This window comes from Polyodon spathula, chromosome 13 (assembly GCF_017654505.1).
Source record: "Polyodon spathula isolate WHYD16114869_AA chromosome 13, ASM1765450v1, whole genome shotgun sequence".
Classification (NCBI taxonomy): domain Eukaryota; kingdom Metazoa; phylum Chordata; class Actinopteri; order Acipenseriformes; family Polyodontidae; genus Polyodon; species Polyodon spathula.
Window position 1 is genome coordinate 4,093,785 of NC_054546.1, and position 18,480 is coordinate 4,112,264.

The window sequence follows — 18,480 nt, forward strand, 5'->3', positions numbered from 1 at the left end:
TTTTAATGGGATATCTCTTGTAAAACCTGAATTTTCGTAACAATTGTATGCTCTCTGCAATGTGTAACAAACCAACGAGTGTGAGAACATCTATAGTATTAGCCCAAGTTGTGGTGTTGTACATAATGTGTTCTCTTTAAGATATATACAGCACAGTCCTGGTGAAACATGAGACAAATGCCTGGGGCCTAAAAAAAAAAAAAAAGAAAGGGACAGGTATGTGTTTCTAGGCTCCTCTTGGGTTATGTGTGAGAAGAGGAAGCCGTTCAGGGGATTGCTGTGGGATCCCAAGAACAGCTGGCATTCTGGTCAGGTGAGGATGCAAGCCTGAGATGTCTGTGCAGATTTTCAGAAATGTCCACAGAAATTGTTCAGATTCACTCAAAAAGCAAAACATTTACATTATTAAACCCTTCCTCAATCACGGTTTGAACAAAAAGCAATCATTACGGGTTGTACATAATGACTTAGCCTAGATTTAACTTAGTTAAGCCAGAGGTACCAAGAAAATGTGTATACTGTATGAGCTACTATCTCTAGTAAAGCTACTAAGTAATAGCACCAATAGCTCTACTAAGGTTTGTAATTCATACAGCAACCCAAAGTGGACATGCTAATTTAACTGTCTGCTTCCATGGCTGCTTATCAGTACTTTAGCCCAGAAATTGGTATGGAATAAATACATGATATGGGAACCAATCATGTACTCAAAGATGTGTGCTGCTACTAAAATCAGAAAACAAGCATGTAGATCAGACTGGTGGACATAAAAAGTTGCAGGCACCTGACATCGAAATAAAACAGGAAAGGGAAGTTGGTCACCAGCAGGGACAGCGCATCTTAAAGGTAAAGGATTGCTTGCTTCCCATTTGCTTTAGTACACTGCAACTTCAAGTATATACTGTTCACAACTTGGTTTCTTTAATAATAGGCTTCTCAAATTGAAATATGCAACCATGCTTTTAACAAAGTGTATTTTGTATTTCGGAATATAGCCTGGGGTAAGAGTAATACAAGACAACTTTTGCTTGCTTAAAAGTCTTGCTTGTTTAAAAGTAAAAAGCCTTCAAAAAATGTCACCAATTTCCAGTTATAGTTTTGGATCTTCTCTGAAACAACTCTGGGGACATTTAAAGATCGCTAACTATTTAGAAAACTTTAGGTTTCATTCCAGAAACTTGACACCATCATTTGTCAACAACATGCAAAAATCAACATCTTCATGTGAAGTTCTTGTAGTTCAAGCTGTGTTCCAGCGTGTCATGATAATGCACAAAGAATACATCTGCCTTTGGCATATGTTGCAACAAGCCCTTCAGAAAAAGAAGTTACTGATAGCTCAGTATATAAAAGACATACGAACCACCCAGTTAGATTTTTCAACAATACAAGGTTAGACAAACTACACGTAATTTATTTAAAGGGTGTGATGCTGTCAATCTTTGTAAACTGGTTCAACACATATTGTGCAACACTTTACACTCCTATGTTCAAACAGTAATGCTGGTGCCTTGTCTGCAAGCATGTGGCAAAGGTAATATTTTAATCTTGGAACGGCAATTACCAACACACCCATGGTATTTAGTATGCAAATCTATCAATAGTTTAAAGGGTTCAATGTCCAAATATCACCTGTACAAAAAAGCACTTTATATGAGTGTTCATAAAAGCTTGTTATTCTTCTTTCTTCTAAATAAAGCACAACTGTATAATGAACATTGTGTGTACTTTTCCTACAATACATAACTGCCTTTTAGGGTACTTTCTTTAAATGGTCATTGTTTATATTTTTTCTAAAGACCAAAGTATTCAGTTTAGTAGATCACTCCACTGGGTGTACCATATACAAATGCTGAAAGTTCCTGGTTTGATCAGCGACGAGAAATACTCAATCTACAATCTACAATGTGGGGTCCACAACTGACCTGATCGCTAGACATAGGGTCCGGTCCGTCACGTGCATGACAGATGCTGGAACTGCATTTGTAAGTTAATCTACTGGCACAGATAGCAAAACACTGTTTTACATTTGCGGGGTGCATGGAAAAGCCAAAAAAAGAAACAAAACAACAAGGTAGATCAGATTACATCAACTAAATATGGTGGACAATTCTGTCAAAGAGCAGGAATCTCCTTTCACTTGCTTTGTAAACATGCAGTTGCCACTAATATCAAATTTAAAATGTGATCACTTCCAGCAAACACTGTACTTTAGGAATAAGCTAGTTACATATATGTTAAACACAGAACAAATAGACCCTTTAAAAGTTTAAAGATCAAAGAGAGACACTGAAATGGTCTGTATTGCTTGTATAGTTTATTTTATATACAGTAAAATAAAAATAGCTCACTTAATTCAAAAGTGTCACAGCAAGTTAGTTTATTGCCAAGGCAATAGAAGTAGCTGCTCATTCCAGTAACCACACACCATCAGAGTGTATAAGTGAACCAGCAAGAACATGTGAACATTATCCAACTCCTAGAAAACAAGACAAAAAAAAAAACCACCCTAACCATTTCTAGGGCAGTGCAATAACTGAGCTTTAAATATGCAGTATTTTTTTTTCTCGCCTCCTCAAGCTCTATGACAAATTATTTGTTTGTCCTACATTTGCTCAAAAAAAAAAAAAAAAAAAAGAGAATGAAAATAACAAAAAAAAAAAAACTATTTGAAGCATTTCTGAAGATTCCCTCCCTCTTTAAAATGAATTGGTGTTTGCATTCCCAGTATTCCAATATCATTTTATACAAATCCAGATGCATGTTTCTTACTTCATACATGTTAAACAACCAGTGATTTATTCTGGGGAAACACTTGAGGAAAAAAAAAAAATAATATAAAAATCAGCAAAATAGTGCTAGGAAACGAAAGGAAACACTACTGCTAAATAAACTGCTTTGCTTAGAACTGAATCGAGAGAGAGAGATTCATATAGGAGTATATATAATACAGTATTCAAACAAATGTTGTTCTGAATATGGCTAATTTGCACAACAAAATAGGAATACTGTATTTTAAAACCTACTAAAATGTTATATGATTTCACAAAACCAATGTCACACAGTTCCCAAATTTGTAAAGTGACAGAAGTACAGTATAACTTAGCAGTAGTTAAGACTTCTTTTTGTTGCTTTTAAGTACTGATCAGGAACAGAGATATGGATAACAAATGATCTCTTCTGTATAAACACAACTCATTCCCTAGTTCACGTTGCATGTGCACCAATTGTGTGAATGAACCTTTAGCTAAAATAAGCAGCAGCAAACAGACAGTAAAAAGGTTGAGTAAAGTGTTGCGGATAATAAATACATTCCGAGTTGTAGTAGGGCTATTCACTCTATCAATATAAAGTATGCGCTAGTAAATTCTACAAAATAATTTTTAAAAGTTGTCCTTGAGATGCTCCTTCTTGACCTTGCTCCCTTGCTACCTCTGCTTTAACCCAGGCTTTCAGCATTCTTCAAAGATGACAAGGATTACTTCCCTTAGCAATACACTAGGCTTTCCTAGGGAGCACAGCAGGATGTTCATAGGCTTCAGAAACCCTAGGAGGACAGATGTGCTCCTGTCTTTGGTTTCCTTGAATAGAAAGAAGGGATACATGGAATTAGTAACCAAGAACACAGATAAAGAAGAACTATAAAGCAGGGTCTCTAATTTAATGATGCAAGACAAACCCCTTTTTTTGTGTGCTTTGGGGAACAGGAAAACAAATAAATCAAACGAATTAATCAACTCTTCATACAGCTCATAAATAAAAAGGTTACCCCCCCCCATGAAGCCATCAGTCAAAGACCTGGAAGATGGACACTAAAATGTAACTAATACTTTACCTAAAATAAACAAGTTTAGAAAAGCTCTTACAACACTGAGTTCATTCTTGGCAGTGGATACTGTATTTGTAGTTTGAACTATAGTCCAAATTCACCCAATTTTAGGAAAGCAGCATTATTGCATCTTTTAGGTACAACAACAAACTAAAGTAAATATGTATTTCATTAACTTCTTATTCATATTCATATAAAGCAATTGCTATACCATGAGAAAACAAATCTAACGAGCAAGACACAACCTGTAGATTTGTTTTCCGACAGCAATTTAGTTTGGCCTTTAGCAATTCCCTCAATCAAATGCCAGCTATGCTGGCCAAACAGTTAAATGATAAAATCATCTGAACTGCAATAGATGAAAACTAATGTAGTTAATTTGAATTTTCCAAAACAGTTTGAATTAACAAATAAATGTTGGTAACAACCATTGCCAACCTCAGGATTAAATGTAAAATTACAGCAATCTGAATCCTGAAAATTAAATCACCATGACCTACATACACAGTACGCATTTACATGTATGAATGGAAACACATGGATGTACAGAGGCCTTTGTAGATTATAGTACTCTCAAATGTTTGCTCAAGAATGCCCAAACCAAACTGCATCACAACTAGAAAAATCAGGTCTCTAAATAAAAATGTAACTGTGACCCAGAACCAGATACTCTCAAACTTGCGAGTGGAAATGCCCTTGCCAAGTTTATTCACAATTGGTTAATCAATGTTCTAGATATCTATAACAATGTGACATTGATATATTTATAGAGGATAAATAACCATATGCCAATCTTTAATTGTCGAAGACTAATACATTTCTTATAAATAGACAAAATATGCGGATACATAGAAACGCAACAGGTGCATGTTTTTAGGTTAATTTTTAACATATATTTGATGAAACCAAAATAAAATGCGTACGTCAAGTTCTTTCAAGACACACCTGCATGTAGTCAAATAAAAAGTGGTTCATATTTTTATAGCTGGTTACTTGGTAACCTATAAACAATGCTCACCCCCTGGAAGGCGAGGGCTCATTAGGAAACAATGACTGAAAACTTGCATGTCAAGTCAATTTTGCAATGGCTTACATTAATTGTACTATAAAATTTACAGGATAAAACTGCCTCCTAACAATCCAAAGCACAACATTGAGATTAACAAGATAACAGGCAACAAATCAATTTTAAAATCTTCAACAGACTCCAGCGTCTGTTCTTGACCTCTTCGGACTTGGTTTGCTAAGAATTACGAGGGGGAGGTGGGTTGGGCTTTTAGTCGCAGTGCTACAACACTCTGGAATAGCTTACTGCAGTGTATTATGGATTCTAAAATAGGGCACATTATTAAATCTTACAAACAACGATGTACCCTAAGCATATAGTTTTATAGTGGGCTTGTACCTTTAAATATATCTTGATTTCCTGAGATGCCAGGCATTTAAGACTTCAAGTATGGAAAGAAGAACTTAAAAGACGTTAAATTACTTTATGGAAAACTGCCTGCCGCGATGACAAATCACAATGATGCTGACAAAAGCATTTTTTATGTTGCGTTAGGCAGAGCTTGTGGATTTTGAAAAGTACAGACAGTAAGATTTACCAGAAAATATAAAATGTGAGAAAAGCTGTCCACTCTTTTAGCTATTTTGTAACCCCACACTGAAAGTTATGAATGCAGCTTGCTTTATAAACTTCAAGAAATACGTTGCTCTTGTTTCTATAATACTGGACTATAACAAACATATACATATATATATATACATACATACACACACACACACACACACACACACACACACATATATACAGTGCCTTGCAAAAGTATTCAGACCCCTGACCAATTCTCTCATATTACTCAATTACAAATGGTACATTGAAATTTCGTTCTGTTCGATATTTTATTTTTAAACACTGAAACTCAAAATCAGTTATTGTAAGGTGACATTGGTTTTATGTTGGGAAATATTTTTAAGAAAAATAAAAAACTGAAATATCTTGCTTGCATAAGTATTCAACCCCTGTGCTGTGGAAGCTCCCAGTTTGCACCGATGAAAGAAATTGCCCTAACGAGGACACAATTACCTTACCATTGGCCTCCACCTGTGAACCATTAAAGTTGCTGTCACATTTTCTGGATAAAAACCCCACTGTTGAAGGATCATTGGTAAGGCTGTGAATCTGAAGGAAAATGAAGACCAAAAAGCATTTTACAGAAGTTAGAGATAAAGTAATACAAATGCATAGATTAGGGAAAGGATACAAAATAATATCCAAGTGTTTGGATATCCCAGTGAGCACAGTTGGATCAATAATCAGGAAGTGGAAGCTGCATCACACCACCCAGGCACTGACAAGAAAAGGCTGTCCCTCAAAACTCAGTGCTCAAACAAGAAGGAGACTTGTGAGAGAAGCCACAGACAGGCCAACAATCACTTTGAAGGAGCTACAGAGTTCAGTGGCTGGGAGTGGAGTAATGGTGCACCAGTCAACCATATCAAGAGCTCTGTATAACACTGGCCTGTATGGGAGGGTGGCAAGAAAGAAGCCGTTACTCAAAGTACCATCTGAAAGCATGTCTGGAGTTTGCCAGAAAGCATGAGAGTGACCCAGCTGCGATGTGGGAAAAGGTTTTGTGGTCAGATGAGACCAAGATAGAGCTTTTTGGCCAAAACTCAAAGCGCTATGTGTGGCGCAAACCTAACACTGTCCATGCCTCAAGACACACCATCCCTACAGTGAAGTATGGTGGTGGCAGCATCATGCTGTGGGAGATGCTTCTCATCAGCAGGGAATGGGCATCTTGTTACAATTGAAGGAAGAATGGATGGAGCAAAATACAGGAAAATACTGCAAGAGAATCTGCTTCAGTCCGCTAAAAAACTGAAGCTTGGGAGGAAATTCACCTTTCAGCAGGACAATGATCCCAAGCACAAGGCCAAAGCAACACTGGAGTGGCTCAAGAACAAAAAGGTGAATGTCCTACAGTGGCCCAGTCAAAGTCCTGAACTCAATCCCATTGAGAATCTGTGGACTATTTGAAAATTGCGGTCCACAAGCGTCGTCCAACCAACCTGAACAACCTGGAGCAAATCTGCCTAGAAGAATGGGCCAAAATCACTCCGACTATGTGTGCAAAGCTGGTACATACTTACCCCAAAAGACTTAAAGCTGTTATTGCAGCGAAAGGTGGCTCTACCAAATATTAATGTGTAGGGGTTGAATACTTATGCAAGCAAGATATTTCAGTTTTTTATTTTTCTTAAAAATATTTCCCAACATAAAACCAATGTCACCTTACAATAATTGATTTTGAGTTTCAGTGTTTTAAAATAAAATATCGAACAGAACGAAATTTCAATGTACAATTTGTAATTCAGTAATATGAGAGAATTGGTCAGGGGTCTGAATACTTTTGCAAGGCACTGTATGCATGTGTGTGTGTGTGTGTGTATAATATATATATATATATATATATATATATATATATATATATATATATATATATATATACATACACATATATATATATACACACACACACACACACACACACAATTAAATAATTGATCACAAATTATGATTTATTTTGCTCAAAATAAAAGGCTAGTGCAGTGCTCTTCCTGTCTGAATCTTCTTTTAAAAAAGCTACTTAACATCACACACAGAAAACTTCTAAACTCCAACCAGGAATCACAATTCCAGCTTGTTTTACAGTTAACACTTGTGTGACTTTTTCTACAAAAAAACTGTTTTTCTACAAACCCCCCCCCCCCCCCCCCCCCCCCCCCCCAACTCTCACATCTCCTCTCATCTACCTGTCTCTTGACCATCTCCTCCTGGATGCACTCGTATTATCTTAAACTCAACCTCTCCAAATCAGACCTTTTCTCCCGCCCTCTTCCTCCCCCACCACTGATCTCTCTATCTCTATTCCTCTTGAATCCACATCCCTCTCTCACTCCTCATCCACCAAGAAACTCTGGGTCACCCTCAAACCCTCCCTCTCCTACTCTCAGCACGTCTCTACTCTGGCACGCTCCTGTCGCTTTTTCCTCAGCAACATATGCAGAATTCACCCCTTCCTTATCAACTACTTCACACAGCTCCTAGTTCAGGCTCTGATACTGTCCTGAACTGACTACTGCAACTCGCTCCTGGCCGGCCTCCCTGCTTCCGCTATCCATCCGCTCCAGCTCATCCAAAACTCTGGTGTCCGCCTTGTCTTTTCCCTTCCATGTTTCTCGTACGCTACTTTGTTCTCTCCATTGGCTCCCTATCATTGCTCACATCCAATTCAAAACTCTTGTGCTTGCCTATCGCTGTCTCGACCTTTCTGCCCCCTCCTACCTCCAGAGTATTACTTTTCCCTGCACTCCCTCTCACCCCCTCCGCTCCTCTACCACCAGCAAATTAGCTGTACCCCCACCTCCAGAGTACGCGTCTTCTCCAACCTTGCCCCTCAGTGATGGAACAACCTACCCACGGACATCAGGATGGCTCAGTTCTTGACCACCTTCCGGCGCCTCCTCAAGTCACACCTGTTCACATAGCATCTGTAAATCTCACAACTCTCGACTATACTGGACTATATGGCACACAACTGTATTAGTACATCTACTTCAAAATTCAAATTCGGACGACGAATTCCCAGGCATTAGGTTGGGGGTTGAGCTGGCACTTAACTGCTAACATTTTTAAGTTTAACTGCTCTTAGCCGTAATCGCTCTCAAATGTAATTATCTAAGGTATTTTCTATTTTCTCTCATTTGAATTTGCTCTTACTTACTACTGATTTTACAACTGCTGTGATCTGTAATATCATACTTTGTAATGTGATACTACCGCAAGTTAACCTGTATAAGGGCATCTGCTAATAAATAAATTATAAAAAAAAAAATAATAATAATAATAATAATAATAATAATCTACAAGGGCCTACACTGGGAAAGGCATAACAGCGAGGGTAGTTGGCAGGATCTCACATGAGTCATAAAATGCCAAATGCCAGCTTTTGATCAGCAGCCAACTACAGTACAGTGTTAGCAAAAGAGGATCAGCAATATCCCCAGGCTATACAGAATTGAAAACCCAGGCCACCTCAAAGCATTGTTATTATACAATAAGGAGCCAAGACAGCAGAACTGTGGTAAGTGCAGAGAGGGTATAAACAGCCTAAACATGAGCAGGGTACAAAACATTAGTCATAGAATTACCACACGGCTACAATTTCTGTTTGGATGAGACATGAACTGGTGTAAATCACTCTGACGCTGAACTGAAAAAAGTGATCGCTGTTTGCGTAAGCTGCCCTATTTCTAATATTCAGTGGGACTACAAAGTTTTTTTTTAGTTTTTGTTTTTTTTTAACCCATTGAGTTTTAAATTACTTGAGAAATGACCATCAGCTATTTCAGTGTACTTGTACAGCATACTACATACCTACGTTTCACAATGTGTGAGGAGAGATGTTATTTCTGGTGTCAAATGTTCAGCTGCCTTGGCAGCTTCGGCAATAGCCCTCCTATAGATTCCCTTCTTCTTTCGGTTAAACCTCAAACGGAAAAACTCTAAGAATGGCGAAAGTTTTGACACAGAGAGCAAAGATGTTGTGGGGGAACCAAACCAGGAGACCTTTGCTTCTTGCCACAGTGGTTCGCCGTCTTCTTTTTTGCTGGTGCTAATGCTAAGAACACGGGCAGGCCACCAAGGGAAGCCGTGAATTTTACCCCACACTATATCTCCTACTGAAACAGTCTGACCTTCTTCTGTGACACACTTTGTGACACTCTTGGTGTGCAATCGAACCGTTAGGGGCGGCACAGTCTTTTGCTCATCTTTTGATGAGGAGGAAACAGAGATGTCCTCTCCAGGGGCAAAATCACAGAGTTCCGGAGATGCACCGTCTGAGCTGGAAGATTTTGATTCATCCAGACTATCGTTGCTACAGACTGACAAACTAGACGAGTCTGCTTTCCTCTTACGAAAATTGAGCAGCAGAGTCAAATCGCCATGTTGTTCTATGTCATCGTGTTGCTTATTAAATCCGTCCTCGTCTCCAGAGCTTCCCGAGGACAATTCGAGGGAGCTCCTTTCAGCAGAGTCTTCTGAATGAATATCAGCATGAACCGACCGCGATCTGGTCTTAATTTGTCTCTGTGGATCGTTAACAAATTCAGCCTGATATACAGAAACGCTGTCTCCACCACTACTTCGGGGCTTAAGCCTTATTTTTGGAGGTGGGACATCTGCATTGAAATGCAAAGGCCTGGTTAGTTTCAGTTTTGGAATTGAAGCAGCTGGGCCATTTGCTGGTTTGTCTGGAAGACTTTTGTTTTCTTGACATTCTTCGTCCCTCTCAAGGCCGCCTCCATTCTGCATTAACTGTTTGGGGCAGAATGGTTTAACTGAACCGTGCACTCTTGAAGGTATTTTGATCACTTCTCCTTTGCCCTGTGGAGTGCTATAAGATATCTTGATAACTGGACTATGGGGAACAAGTTCAACTGGAAAGCCCTCTTCCTCTTTCTTCTCCTTTTTACACTTTTTGCTGTCATTGTCCATCTCCTCCCATTTCTTTGATTCTTTCACATCTGTGTTCTCCTTTTTAGCAGCTTTGGAACTGTCTCCATCTTTGTTGTCCTCGTCGCTGTTTAAAGTGTTCTTGCACTTTTCACAAAGAACCTGCCTGGGCCGCAATCTAATAGTGCTCACAGTCATTCTGGCAGAATCACGGTTTCGTCGTTTGGTTCTTTTGATTACCCTTGGAGGAGGTTGTGGGACCCACTGGTTATATGTCTGTCTTACCCACAGGGGCTGTGGAAAGGGAGCCCCTTCAAAATATGGAGGGTACTGAGACAGTGCTCCAGGCAAAGTAAAAGGAGTAGAAATGGACATGTTCTCTGTAGGTTTGGGAGTATGTTTATTACATGGCTGTGGCTCAGTCTTAGTGGGTGGCTGGAAACACATGTTGTCATGGGAAACAGCATTACTGTTGCTGCTGCTTGGTACTGGAGGCTCATCTTGACTTGATAATATGTCTGGAAGACAAAACAACCCAGTCCTGCATTCAAAAGAAAAATATATGGTTAACAAAAAAAATAGTGAGAAATGATTTAAAAAAGCATTATTAATTGAAAACAAATATAAAAAATATTAGCCTACAACCAAACGTGAGATTTACTGTGCAAATGTTTCCTCAAAACAAAGAATCACAGCATATAATTTAATAAATGATATTCCCTTTTCTTAGTATGTCACCTATCTGTAATTGCATTCCTTTGTTTGTCAATGGACATGATGAGAAAGACATTTGATAAATTAACCATTTACCATGTTGTACTGTAGCAAGTGATCAATAAGGGAAAACATTTACAGTGTTTGTAAAGCTTACTGGCCATTACTTAATCCCAGCCTTGGATTGTTCAGCAGTGCTTCTCTGTCAAGTCTCAAGAAATATTAGTTCCTTCCTTAAAATGTATTACCATAAACCACTTTTGAAGTTCCAGTTCACAATTATCCATTTCTGTATGCGCCATAGAGAGAACATGTATTACCCGGTTAGAGAACTGAATCTTCTTCAATACCAGGAAATAAAATGCGCAATTTAGGTGGAAGGGACGCTGCCTCTAAGAACTATGTACGAGCAGGCAGTGCTTGCAAGAAACACACAGCTGTCATTTAAAATGTGCTGACATGCATTGGAATGAAGCAGCCCTGATTTCTTTTAATAGGGCCATCCTCAACTGTCTTTCTCAAACACACACAAAAAAGCACATTGCACAATGCAAGTGTTCATGTTTCACTAGTTCAGACACTTCCATACAAATTCACCCTTAATGATCCATAGTAGACTTTTCTGCAAGGACACTGTAATCAAGAAACTTTTGACTAGACAATTGTGTTTAACACTTTCTGCTCATAAAAGAAAAAATATATTTTTCCTAATCTTATTTAACAATTCACAGTATGTTAAATATATTTTCAGGAGGCTTTCTTTACCATGACTATACCAAGCAATCCTTGATGCAATACCCTTAAGAATGTTCATTAAAATGACATTGTGTACAGTACTGTGCTATATACAGGTGCCGCCACTATACAGTATATATTACAAGGCCACAGATATAACATGAAATTACAGCAACAGTATCAAAAATAAACAAATCACCATAATATGATGGCCTACATGTACATCCATAGTATGTACAGTATCTATACATTTAAGAAAGCAGATGGACAGACAGATGCCTCCAAGTACTCCCAGTTTCTGATATTTCATTTGTGCTAAACCAAGTCCGTCCGTCCCCTCCCATCTCTAAAGATAACTTGAATTAGTGGTTCAAGATATATGCTACTGAAATGAAAACAAGACCACCATACGTACAGTATGTACACACCAACGGACACCTACACAAAACTGACACACAGGAAAACCAAACTAAGAAAAGACTGTGACAGTTCAACCTGATTTCAGTATCAGTAAATGACCTTCAATCAATTGTTTGGAAAGTCAAAATAAATCACTCTACAGTGGGCATGCTGACTACAATTTCCTTAGATTCACACTTTCTTTTTTAGCCTTTCCAGAAACACAGTAGTAGTAGTATAGACAAATCCTCTACTTCACAAACATATGCAGTATAAACACTTCCACTACATGCAAGAATGTGAACAGTTTTCCATTTTGCTCACTGTGCTTTTTAAACATATCCTATTAAACAAACAAAAAAAATTTACTAAAACAAAACAAAAAAAAGTATTTAAATTAAGCTACAGAAGCAACTAATCTAACCTACGTGAAGAACTTATTTTAATGAAACTATTTAAAAAGAAAGCCTGCATTTTAAATAGTTGTTCATGAACTGAGCATGCTCACACATCTGAAGAGAGTGGGGGTTGGGATGTCTAGCCACAGCAGGATATTGTCCTTTTCCAAAGAACTCCTAACAATGCTTTATTCATGACTGTTTAGGATATGAATGTACCTTATGATTTTTGACATCCTACAACGTTTAATAAGATCATAAACTATACTCCACTGAACACAATAGCTATAGCCCTTAAAAGCCGTGAACTCCAAACAAAGGGCCACAGGACACAATCTCCTTGATCACTCTAAACCACACCTTTCTTTTTTTGTATCATATAGTACTGCAGTTTGCTGGACTCGGTTTATTATAGATACAGGTACTGTTGGTAATAGTGCAAAAGCTTAACGCTGTAGCTGTGTTTAAAGCATAGAAACACACCACATAACAAATGCAGTAAAAGGCCATAAATTACACTATATTGTGTATTTGTGTTTTTTGGTTTAGTGCATAACGATTTAAATACTTCATAGAATATAGCTAGTATAAAAATGTCTCACATTGTCCAGAACTAGACAACCATAATATATTTCAGTTGCCTCTCCTTCTAAAGCACATCGGATTAAAAATTATTTACTGCTCAGGAAGACACTCCTAGATGGGGGGATGGGAGTCTACAGATCGAGAAAGACAAACTGCAACAATATCTGGGCAAAGAGAACTCTTGCAAAGAGGTGTATTTCGACAAAATATATAAATTTATAAACAGTTAAAACTTGATTGAAGATTGAGACCCAACCCAGACAAGGTTGCATACTAAAATATAAAATACTCATTAACAATGTGCTTAACATATCTGAAGCCGAGCTGATAAATCAGACTGCTTGAGCACTCCTCGGTTTTATAATGTATGGGTGTTAACTGTTAGGCATGTTCTACTTATTCCCATGAAATATTAAATTTCATTTAAGTTTCAAATGCAGCAGTGCTTTTCTGAGGTTAGCCCCCCCCCAAAAAAAAATAATATCCTGAAACATAGTAACAAAGGTTATTATAATGCTAATTCCACCAACTAACACTGTCAAGATTATAACACAGAGCACTCTATAAAAAAAAAACAGTTCTAATGACCAACTGTAACCATGCAAGGTGCACCATCCCTTTTATAAAACAGCCAAGAGACTAAACATTTAGTACCTACAGTACAGCTCTGTAATGTAAAAAGTGCTAATCCTTACCATATGTGCAATATACGTTTATATTATCACATGCTTAAATTAAAAATTATGATGAATTGCTACACAAAAGATTACCCTACCATGTGCTGACCCTTGTTACACGTGATGTTTAAAAAGTCCCACGAAGCTAAAAATTGTGTTTCCCAGGCTACACAAAATACCCAGAGCGGAATACAGAACAAATAGTTCTACTTAAATATTTATCATAACTAAATTGCTGATGATATTAAACGTTTTTCTTTGCACTTCATATTTGTATATTTCAAATGTTAATTTATATATATTTATATATATATATATATATATATATATATATATATATATATATATATATATATTTTAAAGCATTTTGTATGTAATGACCTTTAATGATTAACATTTGTAATAGTGATTGAAATATAGGCTATCAATCCATAACCCTGGCTATGAAGAAAAAGGTGCTTAGTTAAGGCATTTATCAGGGAAACTTGTGTTACTACAAAACGAAATCCCATACTCTAACTTGCTTTTATAAATTTAACAAAAAGTTGAACGCACTTTCTTTTGTTATATTTTTGTGTTGTTTAGGGGTAGGTAACTTAACTGAAGTTTCTACAGAATGAACTGTGCAACAAAGCTACCTGACAACTGTGCTTTATACGTTTACGAAGTGCTTACAATTGTGCTTTACTTTATAATACAATTAGTAAAGAAAATAAACAAGCTAATCAATATTGCCAATTATTGCATGTATGATTTATTTATATATATATATATATATATATATATATATATATATATATACACACACACACACACACACACACACATACATACACACATATACACACACATACATACACACTCACTCCAAAAGCATTCTTTAAGTGTTTTATATCATACTCATGTGGGCATATATGAGCCTTTTAAATAACTGAAATGTGCTAAATTGTGTATAATGTTGCATGTAAATTAAACTAAACATAAAATGTTCAGCTTGGAATGCACTCCATGACTGTTCCGGGGCCTACTGCTGTAGCTCTTGCCTGTCGCACCCTTCTTTCTGCTTACAGGCCCATCTCCGTTAAATACATTCTGAAATTAATCTACTTAATCATTGAATATAAACCCTTACTTTTTGCTAGAGTTCAGCAATATTCCGGTATAGCTGTGGTCTCCGTGGCTGAGGGTCACCACTAGCGTGTCGTTGATAATCTGATCGATGAACACTGGGATCCTGTAGCCGGCTCGCAGCTCCTGTGCCGCAGCCTCCATATTTTCTGGGGTGAGGTGTCCGGCTTGGCGCTGCTCAATCCCGGCTACGGCTGCCACGCTCGCCTCGGTCTGTACTCCGTCTCCCTTCTTCTCAGCACGGGAGGCTACACCAGGGCACGGAATGACGCCATCACCTCAACCAAGGCAATTACACCACGACTGCCAGTGGTGACATCACAAAGAAAACAACACTTAAACGATAGCTCACGCAAATGAAGAGATAAAGAACTAAAGTTTAATAATGAGGTTTGTTACAAAACTTCAGAATAATGTTAACATTTCGATCATGTATGTATCAGTGCAGTACGAAACAATGGCGGTGGCATGGATTGTGCTTTTACTATCTTTTTACTTTTGATATTACCCATGTCTTAAAAAAATAAATACTTGACGGGGCCAGTTGTTACAACGTATTTCTTTTTTCCATCAGAATTAAGTTGGTAATGCTATTGGCCTACTAATACCTAAACAGTTTGAAAGATGTATTTATATTTTTAATCACAAAAGGGTAACAATGAACAAACCCAGCAATTAATATTAATAATTCAAAATGAACGTGGAGTGAAACATCCACATGCTCAAAAGCATCCGTGGAGGACTCCAGTGATTTGCTCATTTTCGGCTCATTTTATTTGTCCTGAAGGCTTGGTACAGGTTAAAGTAGCTGGTTAAGATGGTACAAAACAAAAAAAAAGTCCTTTAAAACCAATTTTACTGTAAAGTTCTAGTTAACTGTTTGCTGTCTACACTCTTAAATCTGTTTGCTGTCTTCCTTGTCTACGATTGTCCATACCTGCTGGACGTCAAGAGACTAGTAAACAATGTGTTTACAACTCCCAAGTCTCAACTGTTCCAAGCTAAGCAACAGTTGCATGGTCAAAAGATAGACGCTACCCCAGAATATACTGTACATGTAGCCACATTGGGCCACTGCATATGTTTATAGATGTGGCAGGGAAGCGGTCTGCTTCAGCACGAAATCGAACTGTAGATAATCCCAACGAAACAATACATGCTGCCTCTTTAAGTATTGACTAAACAGTAACAGATGGGTCTCAGTGTTCAGTGCTGCAGCTTTTTGAAGAAGAAAGATTCACAAGTGAAAAAATCCTCTGTAGGTCAAAGGATGCATAAGCGCAAATCGCCTTTAAATAAGAATACGTTAAGAATATGCTATGCAATTGTACAATTGCCGTTCATTACCCCAGTAGCTAATACAACGTTATTCTACATGCTGCTGTTAACACACGCTAACTATTTCTTCCATACAAAATAGTAGTTGTTATACATTTCTAAAAGATAAAAAAACAACACAACAACAACAAAAAAAACACGGTTTAAATACAAGAAAGTGAACGATCACGGCGTTATACAATTCTGAGTATGTTGTCCTTATAATAACATCACAAAGTGGAAATACAAATATGACAATAAAGAAGAAAGAAAACTAAAAAAAAGATTACCAGTTCCATCACGAGCTTCATATCAGAGAAGCTGAATAACCACATCCAGAAACAAGGGCCCTGAGTTTACAGAAAACGCCCCATAGTGGTCGGATTACAAAGGTCCTTGACTGAGACTGTACAGAAGGTTGAGTGACTTTTTCATATTGGGAGGCTTTTTTTTTTTTCTTCAGTTGTATATCTCTGAATAAAATGTAGTTGAATCTACTCGGTATTAGAATAGTAATAAGCTTTTAGGCAAGCACAGATGAAGGTCATCTTATTTACACTTCTATAGTACTTATTTATTAGTGACATAAAGGTCATCTTATTTACACTTCTATAGTACTTATTTATTAGTGGCATAACCTATTATAATTGTGTCAAGTTAAGTGTGCATTTTTTATCAATTAAGCAAGAAGAGTTTAATTACATTGGAATAATAAGTGCATTCTTTTTCATTAGTTAGTAAATGCTACACGTACACATAGCACATCATTAAAACTTCATTCACTCTCATGTTTCAGTTCCCCGAATGAAGTATATAGAATCTGGTAATACAAAAATGAAAAGAAATTCAATGCTGTAAAGAGTTCTAAAGAAAGAATTTTAAAGAAGGTAGAATGTTAACTAAACCAGACCCATTTCTCAATGTGGTTAAGTGGGATCATTGAACTGGCAGTGCAATTACATCTCATGTTTATCACATACAAAACACACTAAGCAGAAAATAATTGAATTAGTTTTCTTTCTTTTTTTTTATTTACAACTGGGAAAAAATAACACAAAACTGGTCTGGTACCTGTAACTATAACAAGAAACAAACATTCTTTACACAAACAATAAAATTGCAGTTTATGAGGATTTTGCATTAGAAAACACAAGGATATCAACTTTAAATTTCACGAGGATTGCTCGCCAGTAAAAGCAGTAAAACGATACTCCAGTGGAACGTCTCTCCAGTTTTCTCTGAACAACATTAGACTGCAGCTTTTGAGCATACACAGAGAAAAATATATATTATAGATATATAATATATATATATATATATATATATATATATATATATATATATATATATATATATATATATATATATATATATATATATATATATATATATATATATATATATATATAGATATAGATATAGATATAGATTAGTTCAATGTTAATGTTGTTCCTTTTCTGTTCTTGTTAAATTAATTTCCTCTTGGGCTGTTCCTTTTGATTTCCTTCTTCTTTTCTGCATCATTTTGATGCGTGCTCTAATCTCACGCTCTAATTATATATCTCAGGCAGCTCTGTAGGCCAACAGGTAAAAACAAACAGTATAGGACTGTTAATCTATAACAGTGTTTGGTTCATCCATTAAAGGGGCATGTCCTGTCAACAGAATTCTCAATAGTTTTTTCAGTGGTATAATATTTACTTATTGCTCAAGTATAAAGAAGCTATGAGGGCTGCAATTTAATATATTAACCCTTACCTCGCTTCTTCAATTTCCTTTAAATAATTCCTAGTAAGGAGTTTCTTAATGTGGACATGCTCTTCAAGTGAACCTTGTTTGATGCATTAACAACTGTCTAACATATGATAAAAATCTGGATCCATTGCATATGGAGTGTTTTTTAAAACCTGTAAGAAGGCAACATACAAAATACAGTAATGTTTAAACCCCAAAGCCTTACTGTTTATATTCTATCACACTAGTTTGTTTAGTTATTTGGTACTTTTCATAATTAAAATATAATACTAGGGTACATAACATCATGCAATCCAAATAAATCTACTCACTCTCTTTGTTGCTCAATTAATGCTTACTTTTCCTTTAGATCCTTTAATAATAATATACGTTCCTGTGCTTTTGTATGACTTTATCAAAAAGTGGAAAGTATATAAAGTG

General features: G+C 36.8%; 1 protein-coding gene across 2 annotated transcripts; it reads right to left on the bottom strand.

Moving 5' to 3' along the window:
• Positions 1 to 2,948: 2,948 nt before the first annotated feature.
• Positions 2,949 to 16,670, bottom strand: LOC121326002 (PWWP domain-containing protein 2B-like). 2 transcript variants are annotated; one of them, XM_041269129.1, is made up of 4 exons: positions 16,596 to 16,670; positions 14,993 to 15,291; positions 9,277 to 10,893; positions 2,949 to 3,581 (listed from the first exon to the last, which is right to left on the bottom strand). In XM_041269129.1, exons 2-4 carry the CDS (start codon positions 15,130 to 15,132, stop codon positions 3,548 to 3,550), a joined length of 1,791 nt encoding a protein of 596 aa, XP_041125063.1. In that variant the 5' UTR covers positions 15,133 to 15,291; positions 16,596 to 16,670; the 3' UTR covers positions 2,949 to 3,547. The 2 variants fall into 2 exon arrangements, with proteins under 2 accessions (XP_041125063.1, XP_041125064.1); XM_041269130.1 differs by having other exon boundaries at positions 9,273 to 10,893.
• Positions 16,671 to 18,480: the final 1,810 nt, after the last annotated feature.

Bases quoted from the DNA above. Each gene is read 5' to 3' on its own strand.
- LOC121326002 (XM_041269129.1), bottom strand. From the start codon at position 15,132: ATGGAGGCTGCGGCACAGGAGCTGCGAGCCGGCTACAGGATCCCAGTG. The intron at 10,894-14,992 runs GTAAGGGTTTAT...TTTTGAATGCAG, and splicing joins TTGCTGAACTCTAGCAAAAA to GACTGGGTTGTTTTGTCTTC. The intron at 3,582-9,276 runs GTAGGTATGTAG...TTTCTATTCAAG, and splicing joins CTCCTCACACATTGTGAAAC to GAAACCAAAGACAGGAGCAC.